This window comes from Erpetoichthys calabaricus, chromosome 3 (genome assembly GCF_900747795.2).
Source record: "Erpetoichthys calabaricus chromosome 3, fErpCal1.3, whole genome shotgun sequence".
Taxonomy (NCBI): Eukaryota; Metazoa; Chordata; class Cladistia; order Polypteriformes; family Polypteridae; genus Erpetoichthys; species Erpetoichthys calabaricus.
In genome coordinates this window covers 121,150,064-121,169,161 of record NC_041396.2, presented here as the reverse complement: position 1 = coordinate 121,169,161, position 19,098 = coordinate 121,150,064, and the positions used below count along the sequence as shown (strand labels likewise).

Below are 19,098 nucleotides of genomic sequence, written 5' to 3'. Positions count from 1 at the left end.
CAGTCTCTCAATACACTTAGCTTCTTAATATCTTAATTAATATCTGCTGACACTCACAATAATAAACTGTTCTCACAGTCTTTGGAACATACACTTGTCAAACATGGGATTCATTCTTTGCTAACATGGGGAAACTCTAAAAGCAGACAACAGCCCGTGACCATATATTGACTGACCATCACCCAACAGGGTGCACACCAGCACCTTTTGATAGCCTTCTTAGCCTTTCTTTGTGCTTTCTTAGAGGAGCAGTGATTCTTTGATTCTTTTCAATCTGGTTTTCGGTTTTTTTACAGAAACAGCTCTTCTTAACATTTTCAATAATCTATTAATTGCTGCTGATGCAGGCCAGTACTTTGTGCTTGTACTGTTAGACCTTACCACAGCTTTTGATACAATGAACCATCAAATCTTTATTAATAGATTAGAGCTGTTATGTGTCTCTGGCTGTGCTTTGGACTGGTTCTCCTCTTATTTGTCTGGCTTTTCATCCGACTCTGCTCCTTTGACATGTGGAGTGCCACAGGGCTCGGTTCTTGGACCTGTACTTTTTTCATTATATATTATTCCCTTATCACAGATTCTTAATTCTTTTAAGGATACCTCATATCATCTCTATGAAGATGATGTACAGCTTTATTTCTCTTTTAAACACAATCAAATTAATACTTTGGTCACTTTGGTTGATTGTCTGTGTCAGGTTATTGACTGGTTCAGCAGTAATTACCTGCAGTTGAATTCAGGAAAGACTGAGGTACTAATTGTTGCTCCTCCTGATTTCCATTCTGAGATTATCTTAAAATTATCTTCTGTCTGTCCTGCTATTAAGTCGAGTCTACATCTTTGACCATTCCTTGATGCTAGACTCATATGTAAGATCAGTCAGCCGTGCGTGTTTCTTTCATTTAAAAAAATCTTTCTAAACTAAGAACTGCTGTTTCAAAGTCAGAATTGGAGATGCTTGTTCATTCTTTTGTTTCCTAACGACTTGGTTACTGTAATGCTATTTATACGGGTCTGAGCAAGTCCTCTATCTCACGTCTTCAATTAGTCCAAAATGCAGCCGTAGCACCAAGACTGTGTAATAGCCTGCCTTATGGACTGCGCGCAGCTGAGTCTGTTGATTCTTTTAAAAAACACTGAAAACATTTCTTTTTAAACAGGCTTTTAATCAGTGCTGAGTAGTTCCTCTTTGTTTGTTATCTTATTGGTAATGTTTATGTTCTGTTTTATTTGTTATGCTTTGTATTGTATTGCTGTTCAGCGCTCTGTGACCCTTGTCTGTGAAGGGTGCTATATAAATAACAACTACTACTACTACTACTACTACTTCTTGAGCGGTTGGATTTGTTTTCCCTTATCTGTTTTCACCTTGTCCCTATCTGTGGCTCTGAGGCTAGAGATCTGCACTGGCAATTGTAAGGTTGCCGGTTCGAATCCCGTAAATGTCAATAGGGACTCTGCTCTGTTGGGCCCTTGAGCGAGGCCCTTAATCTGCAATTGCTGAGCACTTTGAGTAGTGAGAAAAGTGCTATATAAATGCAAAGAATTATTATTATTACTTCATCTGTATTCTCCCTGTCAGCTTGCTTCTGCTGTGTCTGTTCATGGCCCCATTCTCCCGTCTTAAGTAAAACAATGTAAGATGAAATAAAACTCAAGATCAGAATGGTCACACGTTAAACCTTTAGCTACAGATTCATAACCAATTCTCTACTTATCCTTCTCCACTAATAAAAGGATCCATGAAGCCAGATTTTGTTGAGGGAACCTTCTCCAGAATGTGGCACCATTTCATCACATAGCACATTAATCTTCACACCTACATTCACCCTTAAGACAACATATACAATAGTTTTCACTGAAGCAGACACAAATTGACTTTGTTACTTTTTATTTTGTTCTTTTTCTACAGATTCTTCAATGAACATTCTGGTAAAGTCAACTACAAACAGATTTTATCACTGCAAGTATGGCATGACAGAGCTGTATGAACTTCTTAAATGGGCTGATTCTACACCTCCTTTGATTGTCTATGTGAGATCAGATAATTATATTAGTTTCATTGAACCTCTTCGTGGTATAATTGAGACTAAAATATACCCTCTGAAGAATGAGATCAAAAACTCTTTTTCCTCAGGGATACTACTGTGTCCATATGTTTATTTTCACTACAGCAGTGATGCCTTTGTCTTTTATCTTGATAAGTCAGAAATGGTGTCCTTTTGGGCTGAGATTTCATATGTGAGGAGTGCAGGACTTGAAATTAAAATATTTAACAATAAGAAGGATATGCTTCATATGGAGACCAGCACAAGTTTCAGAACACAAAATCAATATTACATTAAAAATGTGGTAAGTGATTCCTGTTGCCAGTGTACCATGAGAAAGACTGTGGAAGGTTATGTAGGTATCAACTTTATCATTGATTTCCAAAGAGAGAAAGACAGAATTTCCCAATATAGAATATAACAAAATAAAACAACAAATACCTATCAGGTGAAATTTTACACTTCTTGGTCAGTTGTGACTTCTTGTGTCATGTTCAGTAGGATTTATTAAATGATCTTTTGGATAGATTTATATTTTGAGTAGCAATGATCACTAAAGAGCAAACCTGAGGAATTGTAATGGTTGTTAGCAAGGTTCCAGACAAATATTATTCATTAGAATATATTCACAAAAATCCAAAGTAAAAACGAAACAAGAAAGAGAGTTTTTCCATAATTTGATTTATTTCTGGAGCACTAGTCTTTTGCAATAACTCTCCTTTACGTGCTTAAAGTTAGTTAATGTTTATGGCTATCTAATAAATATTGTAATGCTATGATGTTGTGAGTCTTATTTAGCAACCACACAACATTATAGCAAGTATAAGCAGAAAATGGCTGCACCCTTGCAAAAAAAATCTACAATGAAAAACACATAAGCAGAATGGCATTGAATTGATGTAATCAGAATCTATATATATAATTCACTAAGCCGCCGACAAGTAGCCACCCATGGAAAGTACGCAAGACGGCCACGCCCACCAACTCTAAGACCATTGGATACGACGACAACTCACAGAGCCACGCCCACCAACTCGGATGCAGCAACTCACAACACCGGGCGTCATTCACGTTTGTCTCTGCTAGACTCCACATGTACCTCTGAGCCACATTGACTTTTCATTAGTCAACCTCAGTGGAACCTCGGTTCACACAGAGGCAGCGTGAGAGAGAGCCGCGTACACACACAGGCAGCGCCAGAGAGAGACAGAAGCACACACACAGGCAGCACGAGAGAGAGAGCTGCGCACACACACAGGCAGCACCAGAGAGAGACAGATGCACACACACAGGCAGCCCGAGAGAGAGAGCCGCGCACACACACAGGCAGCGCCAGAGAGAGACAGACGCACACACACAGGCAGCGCCAGAGAGAGAGCCGCGCACACACACAGGCAGCGCCAGAGAGAGACAGAGGCACACACACAGGCAGCGCCAGAGAGAGAGCCGCGCACACACACAGGCAGTGCGAGAGAGAGACAGGCACACACACAGGCAGCACGAGAGAGAGAGCTGCGCACACACACAGGCAGCGCGAGAGAGAGAGCCGCGCACACACACAGGCAGCGCCAGAGAGAGCCGTGCACACACACAGGCAGCGCCAGAGAGACACAAAGGCACACACACAGGCAGCACGAGAGAGAGCCACGCACACACACAGGTAGCACCAGAGAGAGAGCCGCACACACACACAGGCAGTGCCAGAGAGAGACAGAGGCACACACACAGGCAGCGCGAGAGAGAGCCGCGCACACACACAGGCAGCGCCAGAGAGAGACAGACGCACACACACAGGCAGCGCCAGAGAGAGAGCCGCGCACACACACAGGCAGCGCCAGAGAGAGACAGAGGCACACACACAGGCAGCGCCAGAGAGAGAGCCGCGCACACACACAGGCAGTGCGAGAGAGAGACAGGCACACACACAGGCAGCACGAGAGAGAGAGCTGCGCACACACACAGGCAGCGCGAGAGAGAGAGCCGCGCACACACACAGGCAGCGCCAGAGAGAGCCGTGCACACACACAGGCAGCGCCAGAGAGACACAAAGGCACACACACAGGCAGCACGAGAGAGAGCCACGCACACACACAGGTAGCACCAGAGAGAGAGCCGCACACACACACAGGCAGTGCCAGAGAGAGAGCCACGCACACACACAGGCAGCGCGAGAGAGAGCCGCGCACACACACAGGCAGCGCCAGAGAGAGAGCCACGCACACACACAGGCAGCACCAGAGAGAGACAGACACACACACACAGGCAGCCAGAGAGAGAGAGCCGCGCACACACACAGGCAGCGCCAGAGAGAGACAGAGGCACACACAGGCAGAGTGAGAGAGAGACGCGCACACACACAGGCAGTGCCAGAGAGAGACAGACGCACACACACAGGCAGCCCGAGAGAGAGACCCGCACACACACAGGCAGCCCGAGAGAGATACAGACGCACACACACAGGCAGCCCGAGAGAGAGACCTGCACACACACAGGCAGTGCGAGAGAGATACAGACGCACACACACAGGCAGGGCGAGAGAGAGGGGGCTGGACTCATAAGGTAGGAAGGCAGTTAAAGAATGCACTGGGCTTGATTTTGTTTTCACTTCTGTTTACAGCGATCGGTTCGTAGTGTGCATTGTTGCAATGTTACTTTTCTTGGTGGTTTATTAAATTACGGATTTTTTCAAATGGTTCATTTTTTTCCCTGTGCTTAAAACTCATTAAAAAAAAGTGTTTTTAGCCAGCGGTTGGTAGCGCTATAACGCAAACTATTGCAGTGTTAGTTTTCTCTGTTGTTCAAGGTTTTCTCAGTGTTATTCAATGTTTTTACATTTAGTTTACTATTACGCTGTGCATTCTATGGTTAAATTAACTATATTTGTGCTTAAAAACTTAAAATATATATTTACATACAGTTCATACAGTCTGGAACTGATTAATTGTATTTACATACAATCCTATGGGAGAAATTGCTTCAGTTCACGACCAAATCGGTTTACGACCAGAGTTTTGGAATGAATTATGGTCGTGAACCAAGGTTCCACTGTATTCTTTTTGGTTATGACGCACGACCGCGTCCACCATCGTAAACTGTTTTACACGCCATGGTCTTAGAGTTGGTGGGCGGGTCTCTGTGAGTTTCTCTTGCGACCGGGTACATGACCAGACAGTGTGTATGCTTCGAGTGCGAGGGTGGATGTGACAGGACCATCTAAGAAAAATCATGTTGCGGATGCGAATCGCTGTATGCAGCATGTAAAACAGTTTGCGAGGGGTATTCCATGGTCTTAGCAGTGTCTATACTTCGATGTGAATCACTGTATGCAGCGTGTAAAATGTTGTATTGTATGTTGCCCTCTCCAGAGTTACATCTTTTCATTCACCTACAGTCGTATCCTCAAAACCAACCCCATTTGGACAACTGTGTCTTTCAGGAAGTGTTCACCCATCAATACATAATTATGCGGCGTATGCTACGCCGCGGGTTGGCTAGTAACAATAAAAACATAGAGGTTAATAAAACTGTCTCTGATGTCTACCAGGTTAGTTAGGGTGTTCAAAACATGAAAGTGGCAAACATAAAGGCAGTAATCAAAACATGAAGGAAAACAAAGAACAAATTACAAACCAAATTTAATTTTTAATTTCACAATTACCAATCTACAGTTTAGCTCTTACTTATCTTTGGTTTGTTAATATTAATTATTACATAAACCAAACTTACTGCTCTTTGCGTAGCCTCAAATGGTAAACAAAGTTCAAGGTTGTTAACATTTCCATCTGTGATTTTATCCTACATGATTTATACTTTCTTTTGATAATACAGTAGTCTTTGTAAATTAGGATGATAATCCTTGGGAGCATGTTTCCAGCCCTTTGTGCTTGCTTTCATTTAAACAATGACGTGCAAATGAGTTTAACTTAGGGCTTGTTAATACTTACCATGTTGAACCGATGTGATGACCGCAATGCAAAGTAACCAAAATACAGTCATACTTCTGGTGCCCGTTTAATTGACACATTGATAGTTTCTTACTCAATAGGTGACAGTTTTTGGACAATTTCGCCTACTGAGCAATATCACAGCATAGGAAGTGAGACTCTGCTGATGGAAGAATAGTTATGACAATTATTACTACTACCACAAATGTGGTAAAGAAGGGCAAGCATAATATTCTCAGATATTTTTGCAGGACTGTTTTGCACTTTGATGACCTATTGCATCATATTCAGTCCTTTATTCACCATTCTTCCTCTGACGTAAACACCCTCTCATATAAATTCACCATTTTGGATATATAGCGTATCATGTGGTGAGAACCCAGTGTACACCAGCCACTTGTGGATGTCTGTCATCATTTTTGTGACACAGGCCTTGCATCCCATGTAGGTGCGTCAAGTATAAGCCAGCCTGGAGACATCAACTCTTCATGAGTCACAAGGTGGAAGTCAAAGTCCAAGTGGAAGTCATTGCTGTTCAAGTAAAAGTCAAGTTGGAAGTCTCTTTGATTTTTTCGAGTCATGTTCAAAGTCATTAAATTTGTTACTTGAGTCTGACCTGAGCCCAAATCCCCATAACTGTTTAACAAACATGAATTTTCTTATGTCACCTTTATCTTAGGTTGAAGCTGACTTTTGAGGTTAATCAAATTACTTTTTTGCTGTAACCCACAGTAGGCAAATCTATTTCCATCAACTGCATTTTTTATGAGACTGATTGAAAAATTTACAAAGAGGTAGCATTTTCAAGTGTTACATTATTTTGAAGGCTGTGGGTTTCACCTGCTTATTTAAGCAATTGGGCATTAGCCAGAAGCACTTCATGCTTTGTTGATGCACTGCAAGCAAAAAAAAATAAAATATTAACATTAACCTCCATCCATCCATCCATCCATTTTCCAACCCACTGAATCCAAATACAGAGTCACAGGGGTCTTCTGGAGCCAATCCCAGCCAACACAGGGCGCAAGGCAGGAACAAATCCTGGGCAGGGCACCAACCCACCGCAGATTAACAGTAACAATTTTTTAAAAATAAAGAAACAGCATACAGCAGTATATATAACACCCAGAATATTTAACCTACATATAGATATATTAAAATATATTGTTACTTTCAAAAGATCATACTCACATTTTTTGTGAGTATTTGAATCTTAATTTTTGGATAAATTTGATATTGTTACTTCAAAATGAATACTTGCCCAACAAAAGAAAAAAAACTAACTGGGTCACTTTAATGTTTGTTTTCAAAGGATTTGCCAATGAGCTTTCTAGCCATACCAGGTTTTAATAATTGTTTTCTAGGTATGAGTTTTCTAGCCAAGCTTTACCTTTGTGTTATCCCTCCTTTATAAACTTTAAGCAACTCGTGAGAAGTGGATTTCCAAACTAACTTTGTGTGCTACTGGACAATGTTGTACACATTAGCAAATGTATACACCTTAGAGGGAACATTGCTTGTCTTGATATAATATATTATTATGTCATAGTAGGGTCCTAAGGTGACACTATTTTCCCTTTCGGATTCTTTTTTTATGTAGACAATAACAAAATGCCCTAAATCCCATAATCATACCTTACTGTCAGGATTGGATGCTATTGTATTATAATATTTTAGTATTTTTTTACATCTGTAACCCCAGGCAAATAAACAAAGCCATAACATTTTATTCATGTATTAAATATAATATGCCCAAAAAAAATAAAGTACAATGAGTGTTACAAAATAATACAACCTGGATAATACAGTGGAACCTTGGGTCACGACCATAATTCGTTCCAAAACTCTGGTCATAACCCAATTTGGTTGTGACCCGAAGAAATTTCCCCCATAGGATTGCATGTAAATACAATTAATTCATTCCAGACCGTACGAACTGAATGTAAATATATTTTTTTAAAGATTTTTAAGCACAAAAATAGTTAATTATACCATAGAATGCACAGTGTAATAGTAAACTAAATGTAAAAACATTGAATAACACTGAGAAAACCTTGAACAGAGAAAAGTAACATTGCAAGAATTCATGCAATAGCCTTACGAACTGCTCACTGTAAACACTTTTTTTAATGAGTTTTAAGCACACAGAAAAACACGGAAACACATGAACATTTGAAAAATCCGTAATTTAATAAACAACCAAGAAAAGTAACATTGCAACAATGCACGCTACAAACCGATCTCTGTAAACAGAAGTGAAGTGGAGATTAAAATCCAATAGAAAAAAGTCTTCATTAAATACAACAAGGACTGTGGGAGAAAACCCACGCAGACACAGGGAGAACATGCAAACTCCACGCAAGAAGGACCTGGGAAGCGAACCCAGGTCTCCTTACTGCGAGGCAGCAGCGCTACCACTGCGCCACCCAAAAGCTATTTCTTTACTTTTAAATATCTGTTTCATTCTGCAAATGACAATTAAACAATCAAAATGTTAAATTATTAATCTCCATTAGAAGTATGAATTGCTAGAAGTAGTATGGGGATATACTAATAGAAATTAACAGGCACCATCTCTTTTTATCAAAGTAAGAAACCAGTTTTTTTGATTATGAGCTGTTCTCCTTGACCTTTTTTTGAAATACGTGAGGTTTGATGTATGGGTGCTGTGTCAAGAAGTTGCTGTGAATTATGAAATTATATATATATATATATATATATATATATATATATATATATATATATATATATATATATATATATTTAGAGAGAGAGATAATATTTTTTTTTTTCAGACTGTAACACTGTGGCCCCCTTACAACTACGAAAATGTGAAGAATTATTCAGAGCTCATGTAAGAAATCCTTTTTTTCTACTTTCTTAATACTTTAGACAGCAGGCACAACTCTTTAGTCTGTTTAATATAATCAGCATTCAGAGAATTATTCTGCCTGGAGTAGCTGTTATTTAGTATATTAGAAGAATTTTCACAACAACAGGTCATTCAGGATAACAAGCTCAATTCTATTCACTGAATTTCCTCAAAGTAACATTGACTTGGTGATTATATATAACTGTTTTATCTCATCACTCTGGATTCTGTTCAAAATGTGAATGGAGCTCTCTACGCTTGAACTATCTGATACCCATGTTATCACATAATCCCACCCATTCATTCCAATATGAATTTTCAGATGGACATGATTTGCTTTGTTGGTGGAATAGTGAGGAGGGTACAGTTCTTTTTTTTTTTTTTTTATTAATTTTATTGTAATCATTCCATACATATAGATAATTTTTTATAAGAAATAGGGTTGAAAGCAAATCAAAAGGGTACAGTTCTAACTTTGTAACTAATGTTGCTAATGTGAATCTAAGTTTTATATTAATGGATATTAGAACAGGAATTTGAATGTACAATACCTAAAACCTATGATGACCATTCCTTTGATCTCTGACTTGTTCTTGTTTTGATTTAGCCTTGGAGCACAGGTTTTTGGAGGTAATCAGTGACTTTGTAAACATTGTATTTTAAACACCAACTAGGGGGAAGCCTGTTAAGATTTAGTATTCTGTAATAATCAGGTTAGGATTCTGGGAATAAAAGTAATTGAGCCATTAGGATCTAGTGACCATTATAGAACACATTTCACAGTGTGCTTATTCAGAAATGAAACAGGTAAATTTAATTTTAGTTAGGCAAATTTTGAGCAGATGCAGCAGAGCCTAAATCAGATAAATTAGGATCAGCTTTTAAGAGTAGAGGTAGATGTGGGGCAGGTATTAAAGTGTTTAACATATAAGATAAGATAAATCTTTATTGTCATTGTCACTTTTACAAAGGAACAACGAAATTGAAGCTGAGTCATAAGAGTTAAAAAACAAGTAAAGAATAGTAATGAGTGCATTACAAATATATACAAATGATACTTTCATATACATATTCTTCTTCTTCTTTCGGCTGCTCCCGTTAGGGGTTACCACAGCGGATCATCTTCTTCCATACCTTTCTGTCCTCTGTATCTTGTTCTGTTACACCCATCTGTATGTCCTCTCTCACCACATCCATAAACCTTCTCTTAGGCCTTCCTCTTTTTCTCTTGCCTGGCAGCTCTATCCTTAGCATCCTTCTCCCAATATACTCTGACCCTCTAATGTACTCATTTCTAATCCTGTCCATCCTCATCACACCCAATGCAAATCTTAGCATCTTTAACTCTGCCACCTCCAGCTCTGTCTCCTGCTTTCTGGTCAGTACCACCGTCTCCAACTCAATTAACATAGCTGGTCTCACTACCGTCCTGTAGACCTTCCCTTTCACTCTTGCTGATATTCGTCTGTCACAAATCACTCCTGACACTCTTCTCCACCCATTCCACCTTGCCTGCACTCTCTTTTTCACCTCTCTTCCACAATCCCCATTACTCTGTGCTGCTGATCCCAAGTATTTAAACTCATCCACCTTTGCCAACTCTACTCCTTGCATCCTCACCATTCCACTGACCTCCATCTCATTTACACACATGTATTCTGTCTTGTTCCTACAGACCTTCGTTGCTCTCCTCTCTAGAGCATATCTCTACCTCTCCAGGGTCTCCTCCACCTGCTCCCTACTATCGCTATAGATCACAATGTCATCAGCAAACATCATAGTCCATGAGGACTTCTGTCTAATCTCGTTTGTCAACCTGTCCATCACCATTGCAAATAAGAAGGGGCTCAAAGCCGATCCCTGATGTAATCCCACCTCCACCTTGAATGCATCCATCACTCACCACAGTCATACTTCCCTCGTATATATCCTGTACAAGTCTTACATACTTCTCTGCCACTCCTGACTTCCTCATACAATACCACAACTCCTCTCGAGGCACCCTGTCATATGCTTTCTCCAGGTCCACAAAAACGCAATGCAACTCCTTCTGGCCTTCTCTATACTTCTCCATCAACACCCTCAGAGCAAACATTGCATCTGTGGTGCTCTTTCCTGGCATGAAACCATACTGCTGCTCACTAATCATCACCTCACTTCTTAACCTAGCTTCCACTACTCTTTCCCATAACTTCATGCTGTGGTTCATCAATTTTATCTCCTTGTAGTTACTACAGTCCTGCACATCCCCCTTATTCTTAAATATCGGCACCAGTACATTTCTTCTCCACTCCTCAGGCATCCTGTCACTTTCCAAGATTCCATTAAACAATCTGGTTAAACACTCCACTGCCATCTCCCCTAAACACCTCCATGCTTCCACAGGTAAGTCATTTGGACCAACGGCTTTTCCATTCTTCATCCTCTTCATAGCTGTCCTTACTTCCTCCTTGCTAATCCGTCGCACTTCCTGATTCACTATCTCCTCATCATCCAACCTTTTCTCTCTCTCATTCTCTTCATTCATAAGCCTCTCAAAGTACTCTTTCTATCTGCTCAACACACTCTCCTCGCTTGTGAGTACGTTTCCATCTTTATCCTTTATTACCCTAACCTGCTGCACATCTTTCCCAACTCGGTCCCTCTGTCTAGCCAATCGGTACAGGTTCTTTTCTCCCTCCTTAGTGTCCAACCTCTCATACAACTCATCATGCGCCTTTTCTTTAGCCTTCACCACCTCTCTCTTCACCTTGCGCCTTATCTCCTTTTACTCCTTTCTACTTTCTGCATCTCTCTGACTATCCCACTTCTTCTTTGCCATCCTCTTCCTCTGTATACTCTCCTGTACTTCCCCATTCCACTACCAGGTTTCCTTTTCCTCCTTCCTCTGTCCAGATGTCACACCAAGCACACTTCTTGCTGTCATCCTTACTACATCTGCTGTAGTTTCCCAACTGTCTGGTAATTCTTCACTACCACCAGTGCCTGTCTTACTTTCTCCCTAAACTCAACCTTGCAGTCTTCCTTTTTCAAATTCCACCATTAATATGTAAAATATGTATTCACCACAGCCATGTCCATTCTTTTGGTAAAATCCACTATCCTCTGACCTTCTTCATTCCTCTCCTTGACACCATACCTACCCATCACCTCCTCGTCTCCTCTGTTTCCTTCACCAACAAGTCCATTGAAATCCGCTACAATCACCACTTTCTGTCCCTTGGGTACACTGTTCATCACTTCATCCAACTCACTCCAAAAATCTTCTTTCTCATCCACTGCACACCCAACTTGCACAGCATTTGCACTAACAACATTCATCATCACACCTCCAAGTTCCAGCTGTTTAATCATTACTCTGTCTGACACTCACCTCCAGAACTCTCTTGACATACTGTTCCTTCAGAATAATCCCTACTCCATTTCTCCTCCTATCCACACCATGATAGAACAATTTGAATCCACCTCCGATCCACCTGGCCTTACTCCCCTTCCATTTAGTCTCGTGCACGCACAATATATCAACCTTCCTTCTCTCCATCATATCTGCTAACTCTCTCCCCTTACCAGTCATACTGCCAACATTCAAAGTTCCTAACCTCAGTTCCACTCTCTTTATCTTCCTCCTGCCTCCGGACACATCTCCCCCCTCTTCTACTCCTTCTTCTTCTTCGGACAACAGTAGCCCAATTTCCGCCAGCATCCTGTTGACTAACAGTACTGGTGGAGATTGTTGTTAACCCAAGACTCGACCAATCCGGTATGGAAATATGTATTGTCCGCATATTAATTTGGCAAAATTTTACACCGGATTCTCTTCCTGACGTAACCCTCCCCATTTATATACATATTGCACTGGTTAAATGTACAAATTGCACTGACTGACTTAAGGTCTATATTGCATATTGAGAGAATGATATGGAGCAGTTTAATTTGAGTTCAGGGCTTCAAGGTTCAAGGTTCTTTATTTGCCATTTGTGCATAAAACCAACAGTCAAAGCACACTGGAATTCTTGTGCAGAGCTCTTTCAGAGTCATAGTAAACATTTAAAAAAAATAAACAATAAAACAATTTAATGAATAATATGAATTATACCAACACTATAAAAAAGGTGATAATATCTACACAAAAAATACAATTATATTGCAGATATTGCACAGTTAAAATATTGCACATTTATCACTCGTCATTTACATGACAAGTGAAGTGAGGTAGTGTGGGGTTATTGCACATGTTCAGTAATTTTGTTTTGCCATCAGTCTGACTGTGGCGGGGAAGAAGCTATTGAAGAACCTTGTTCTGTGAGTGATGATGTCGTTTGCTCTGCTGTGTCTCAAGTTGTACATACAGTTTTTGTGTCTGAGCAGAGAGTGAGCTGGATGGAGTGAGTCCCTGATAATTCCCTCAGCTCTTTTCCGACAGTGATGTGCGTACATAGAGTCCATAGAAGGAAGTTTTTTCCCTATGATCCTCTCCGCAGTCTTTGACTCTTTGCAAAGCCTTTCTCTCTGCCTGTGTGTTGTTCCCATACCAGACAATAATGCCTGTGGTGAGAAAGCTCTCTATCAGTCCTCTGTTGGCCTGGGTGAGAGGGCGATGGTTCAGGCCGGCTTTCCTGAGCAGCCTAATGAAATAAAGCCTTTGCTGGGCTTTTTTCACTGTGGCTGTGGTGTTAAGAGTCCAGCTCAGGTCTGATGTAACCTGCAGTCCCAGGAATCTGTGGCTGTCGGCCCTCTCCACCTCAGTCCCTTTGATGATAAGAGGCTGTAGAGGGGGAGGATTCTTCCTGAAGTCCAGTATTATTTCTTTGGTCTTGTCTGTGTTGAGGATGAGGTCATTCCGGAGGAACTTCATTGGGTCCCACAGCCTTGTGGGGGTTCACCTTCTTCAGAGCTTTCAGGACCTGTGTGTGTGTCACCTGAAAGGCAGTGTCCGTGGGGTCACAGGGGGCCTTTGAGGGTGTATCTGTGTTCAGCCTGTCGAACCTGGCATAGAAGGTGTTAAGGCTGTCTGGAAGGATGGCATCTCGGGCGTCTGTGGTTGTTGTGGTTCTCCTGTAGTTTGTGACAGATTGAATTACCTGCTACATGCTGTGTGTGTTGTGGTTGAGGTAGTAGCCTTCAAGTTTTTGTGAGTGATCCCTTTTTGCTGCTCTGATGGACTTCTGCAACTCGTACTGGGCTCTCTTATACTCCACTTGATCTTCTGACTTGAAGGCCTCCCATCGCTTCCTGATTTTCTGTTTTATGTCCCCATTAAACCAGGGTTTTTGGTTGGGGAACATACGCACAGTCCTGAGAGGGGCACATATGGATGTGCACCAGCTAATGTAGTCACTCACAGTCTCTGTGTATTCATGGATATTGTTAGTGGCCTTTTTGAAAGTGCTCCAGTCTGTGGCCTCAAAGCAGCCCTGCAGACTTAACTTTTGAATCATCAGTCCAGGTGTTAACATTCCTGGCTATGACTGGCTTTGTCTGGAGCCTTTTGTTGTAAACTGGTTTAAGCCGGCTCGCCAGGTGATCAGGCTTTCCAAAATTAGGTTTTGGTTCAGCTGAAAAGGCATTTCTGATGTTGCTGTAGCAGTGGTCCAGTGTTTTATTTCCCCGAGTGGGGAAGGTCACAAACTGTTTAGGCATGTTTTTCCGTAGATTGCAATGGTTAAAATCTTCCAGAATGATAACAGTGGTGCCAGGATATGAATTTTCATGCTCGTGGATCATATCGTGTAGCTCCTTCAGTGCAGCCTCCTCCTTAGCAGAGGGAGGGATATACATGACACTCACAATGATGTATTGCAGTTCTCTGGGCAGGTAAAATGGCCTTAACTTCAAAGTCAGATTCCACATTTTCAGAACAGGATTTAGAAATGGTCTTACAGACGGTACACCATGATTGTTTAATGAAGGCGGACGTTCCTCCACCGCGAGTCTTACCGCTGTCCGCAGCGCATCGAGCCTCCCTGAAGACCGTGTAGCCGTCTGGTGTTATGGCCTCATCGGGTGTCCTCTCCCTCAGCCAGATTTCGCAGAAACACAATATGGAGCAGTCCTGAATGTCCCTCTATGTGGAAATACAGGCGTGGAGCCCATCCATTTTATTTTCCAGAGACTGAACGTTTGCAAACAATATGACTGGGAGGGTTAGCCTTCCATTTCTAACCAAGCTCCAGAGCCTTCGGTGAGCTCCTCCCTGTCTGCCACGCCTCCGCTTCGGCCAGTTCTCAGAAGAGCTCCCTGTCGGGGGCCGGCCTGGCGTCGAGTCAGCATAGCATGCTAGCTCAGGGTGGGATTCCAGCAAGATCGCGTTGAAAAGTCCAATATGGCTGCACTCTCTCAGTTGTAATAAGGTCGCCCGATCCTAGAGAACACAAAAAAGTAAGAAGGAGAAGAGGAAAAAGAAATAAGTTAACTTGGAGAGCTCCGCAACATCAACCTCTGGGGAGCGCCATCATCTTAGCAATGATTGCTTTTGGATAAAATCTGTTTTTAAGGCAGTTTGTTGTGGTTTTCATTGCTCTATATCTCTTGCCCGATAGCAAAAGCTGGAAGAGGCAATGACCGGGATGTGATGCATCCTGTGAAATGTCTATTGCTTTTTTGCGGCATTGGGAGGTGTAGATTTGTTCCAGAGTGGGGAGGGTACAGCCAATTGTTCTCTCCGCTGTCCAACAATTTAGGAGCAGTATGAAAATTAAATAGGCTAATTTAGGAGCTAAACAGGAAGTTACAAAGGAAAAAACATCTCTGTATAAAGTGTATACTCCATTGCTAACTGGTGAGAAGAACACACAAACAGGTCTCTAGCTCAACAAAAAAAATCCACCCCCCACCAGCATGGAGGAAGGTGTGACTGCTGGGGCTTGTGGCTTTAACATAGAAATACTTCTTGGCAATGTCAGGGCCATTACAACTGACCTTCTGGAAGTCACAAATTACTCCATTCAGTTGAGCTTTTAGGCTGAGCTTGGCATTAAAACTAACAAAAGCTACAGGCCATCACGAAAAACAGATTAATATGGTGGAAGAGAAGGTACCCTCCATAAATGAAAAGCTGATGGAGCTCAAAGACAAAAACATCAGTTAGAGCTTAAAAAGCTGGGTTTAATCCTTTCCTGTTGTATCCAGCTTGCATTAAGGTCACCCACACAACTGGTTATATTTATAACGGGCTATGGAGGCTACTGACAATTTCTGCTCTGCCAGGTTCTTTCCTTTTTGATGACCTTTTCCAACTACTTTATCTCAAATGCACTGCATTGTTTGGAGGTGTTCCCTGTCTAAAAATGTGCATAAGGAAAATTTTAATTTGGTGTACTCACTTTAGAGTTTAGTATTCTCTATTTTCATGTCAGGTTTAATGTTGCTACAGTTTTTGTCACTGAATATTATTTCTACTTTCCTAATAAGTCACTAATGTTGATTCATTTTGGAGCCATTTTAGTTCCTGTCTCGTTTGAACCTTGTAGTTCTGAGGTACACAGGTGACATTTATTATCTTCATGCAATGGGTCCAGTTCCAGTTGTAGTACATATTTACTATGCCTTCTGTGCTTTTTTTTACTTTCTTCTGTTTTTAATGTGTTAAGTAACCTCTGGTTAAATTGACATAGAAATGTTCTAAACTTTTAATCTTAGAGTTCATTCATTAATTCTGTCAATGGGCAAATGAATGGAGGAGTCTGTTTGAAAAGTTGGGGGAAGTGGGTGATCCTGTTAAATTCAGAGTCCAATAAATACAACTAGAACAGATGCTTGGTGGTATAGTAACTGCCTAGTACCCTATTAGGCTTCTCTAGTGTCAAGGCTCTGTCGAGCAGATAAGTTTTAGGGACATCCATCATGTAGGATGTCTGCTTATCCTCTGACACCACTCCTTCTGAGTACATCAATATTTATAGGGCTTGACTGGAAAGGGCAGGGTTTCCAGGAGAATTTTTAGCAGGGCTAAGTTACCCTCATTTAGTGTTTTCTATGGAGGGAAACAGAGATAACATACTTAGTGATGGTGCCCCCTTCCACTCTGGGGCTTTGCAAACTGACAGGTGATCCTCAGAAGCCTATGAATAAAAATTCGCACATTTATACTAAATCAAACAGTGCCTGTAGAGTCCCAAACAAGCTTAACCTGGCTTTAGAAATCAAGGAAACAAAAAAACACCGCAAACAGTGCACCTATGCTAGACTGTAACCCAGGGCATTGTAGTTGTTAGGCAACAGTATTATAGCGCTACTCATGAGTGCACTAATCAAGTAATATCTTCAGAATTGATTCGGTGTGTAGTTGGGGAAGTCAATGGCTTCAAAATGTATGTTTGCTCTGCTATGTTAGAATGAAAGCTGCTTTTTTAGTTTACCTTTGAGAGAAATCTCATGCTGTGAAACAAATGAAATTTTTGCCCACTGATTCTGGTAGAAAACATGGGAAGATATTTAAGATAAAGAGGAATGAATGACTTTGTTTCAAAGAAAGTTAATCTGAATTTGACCTATAAGTCTCTCAGCTGTAACAGATTGCACACTGTCTGTATATAACAATATATATTAAGACAGACAGACATATACAGATGATGTGGAATCTGCTACAATCAGGTGACTGATAGGCTGACTCAAGTGCTGTCTGTAGTTAAGAAACAGTACAAGAAAAAAATGATTCCATGGTATTACTTTTAACAAAAACAGTTCAAATTAAAGGTTGCATGGACTGAGAAATATCCTAAAGGCCCTGGGTTGCAACACTTGTATAAGCCCTAGAAAAGGTGCTAGTGCATAACAAGACAAACTGTCACACAACCCTTCATTCACAGCAGGCTAGCTTAGAATTGTTAATCAGCCTAATATCCAGGTGATATGGATGAAAATGTAGATTGCATTACAAGTAGGTACAGTAAATAGACATGAAACGTTTTACATAAGAGCGTAGTTTAACTGATGATATTGATAAAATGTAACCTCCTTATAAACTGTACTGCTCATACTTAACTGCTGTGTATATTTGTCATCCTTTTTAAGAAACCAAACAACTGGCATAGTCAGCTTTGAAATAGTACCCAGCATTTCTGGAATAACTTGTTCTTTACCAGAAAACAGGGTAAGTAGTGCTTCATAAGTGTCTTTTTTGGTGTTTTTACTACTTTGCTTAACAAATGGATCTGAAGTCACTTCCTGTTTAATTAATAGACTTTTGGTTTATTGGTGGGTTGCTTTTAGAGTCAGTTATTATGTGAATGGGTGCCATGAGCTGTGGACTACCACTGAGTAAGTTTAGACTGTGGATGTTTTTATCTATATTTTATATCCCCTCTGAAAGTCATCCTGAAAATGTAATTACAGTCACTTGGACAGTTCAATTAAATACTCAAGTTAAGTTTAACTGGCATCATTAAAAATTTGTGTGTGCCAGAGCTCTAAGCAATCAAAAGCTTGATTTTATGCCAATGTATTTACTGAAGCTGCAAGTCTGCTTTGAGCATATTGACTGGGGTGTCTTTGAAGATATTACTGCTAACTTAGATGAACTAGAAGATACAGTAATATCTTATGTTATCTTTTGTGAAGATATATGTTTCTCCACCATGACGTGATTAAAATTTAACAATAGTAAACCATGGTTCACTGCAAAACTCCAGAATCTTCATCAAGCTAAGGTAGCTGGCCTGTAGAAGTGGGGATTGAACTCTCTTTAGAAAAGCAAATGACACACTGACAAAAGAAATCAGATTGGCTAAAAAGAATTACTCTGAAAAGCTGAAAAATCAGTTTTTAGCCAATGCCCATGCATCAGTTTGGAAACAACTACAAATATTAAAAATTATTGGAAACCATCCCTCCATATTGCAGTAAATCACCAGCTGCCTGATAAAGTGAATGCTTTTTACTGCAGGTCTGATAAGCCCCAGAATACAAAGGACATTATCTCCAGCTCTCCCAGTGTACAGACTTATATTTCTCAGCAGTGAAAGGACAATCAATTGTGATCAAATCAGCAAATCTGTCTGTGGAAATTCATCCCCAAGCCTGCAAGAAACTTCCACCTTACTTCACTGTATCCTACAGCCATTCTCCAGGTCTTTGGTGGACTATCTGCCTTCTGTTAGAACAAAAAGTTTTAAATTTCACTCATCAGTCCAAAGCATCTGCTGCCATTTTTCTGAAACTTAATCCTTGTGTTTTGCCTGTAAAGTAGTTAAATTGTCTGGCTTTATTACCATTTCAGAGAAATGGCTTTTTA

The 19,098-nt window shown here is 40.8% G+C and overlaps 1 protein-coding gene across 1 annotated transcript in view; it reads left to right on the top strand.

Moving 5' to 3' along the window:
• LOC127527084 (cation channel sperm-associated auxiliary subunit epsilon-like) overlaps positions 1-19,098 on the top strand; it is a 125,732-nt gene that overhangs the window by 33,478 nt on the left and 73,156 nt on the right. The window contains exons 3-4 of the mRNA XM_051924702.1: positions 1,916-1,988; positions 17,880-17,958. Of these exons, the coding sequence (XP_051780662.1) occupies positions 1,916-1,988; positions 17,880-17,958 (152 nt within the window). The remainder of the gene's footprint in view (positions 1-1,915; positions 1,989-17,879; positions 17,959-19,098) is intronic.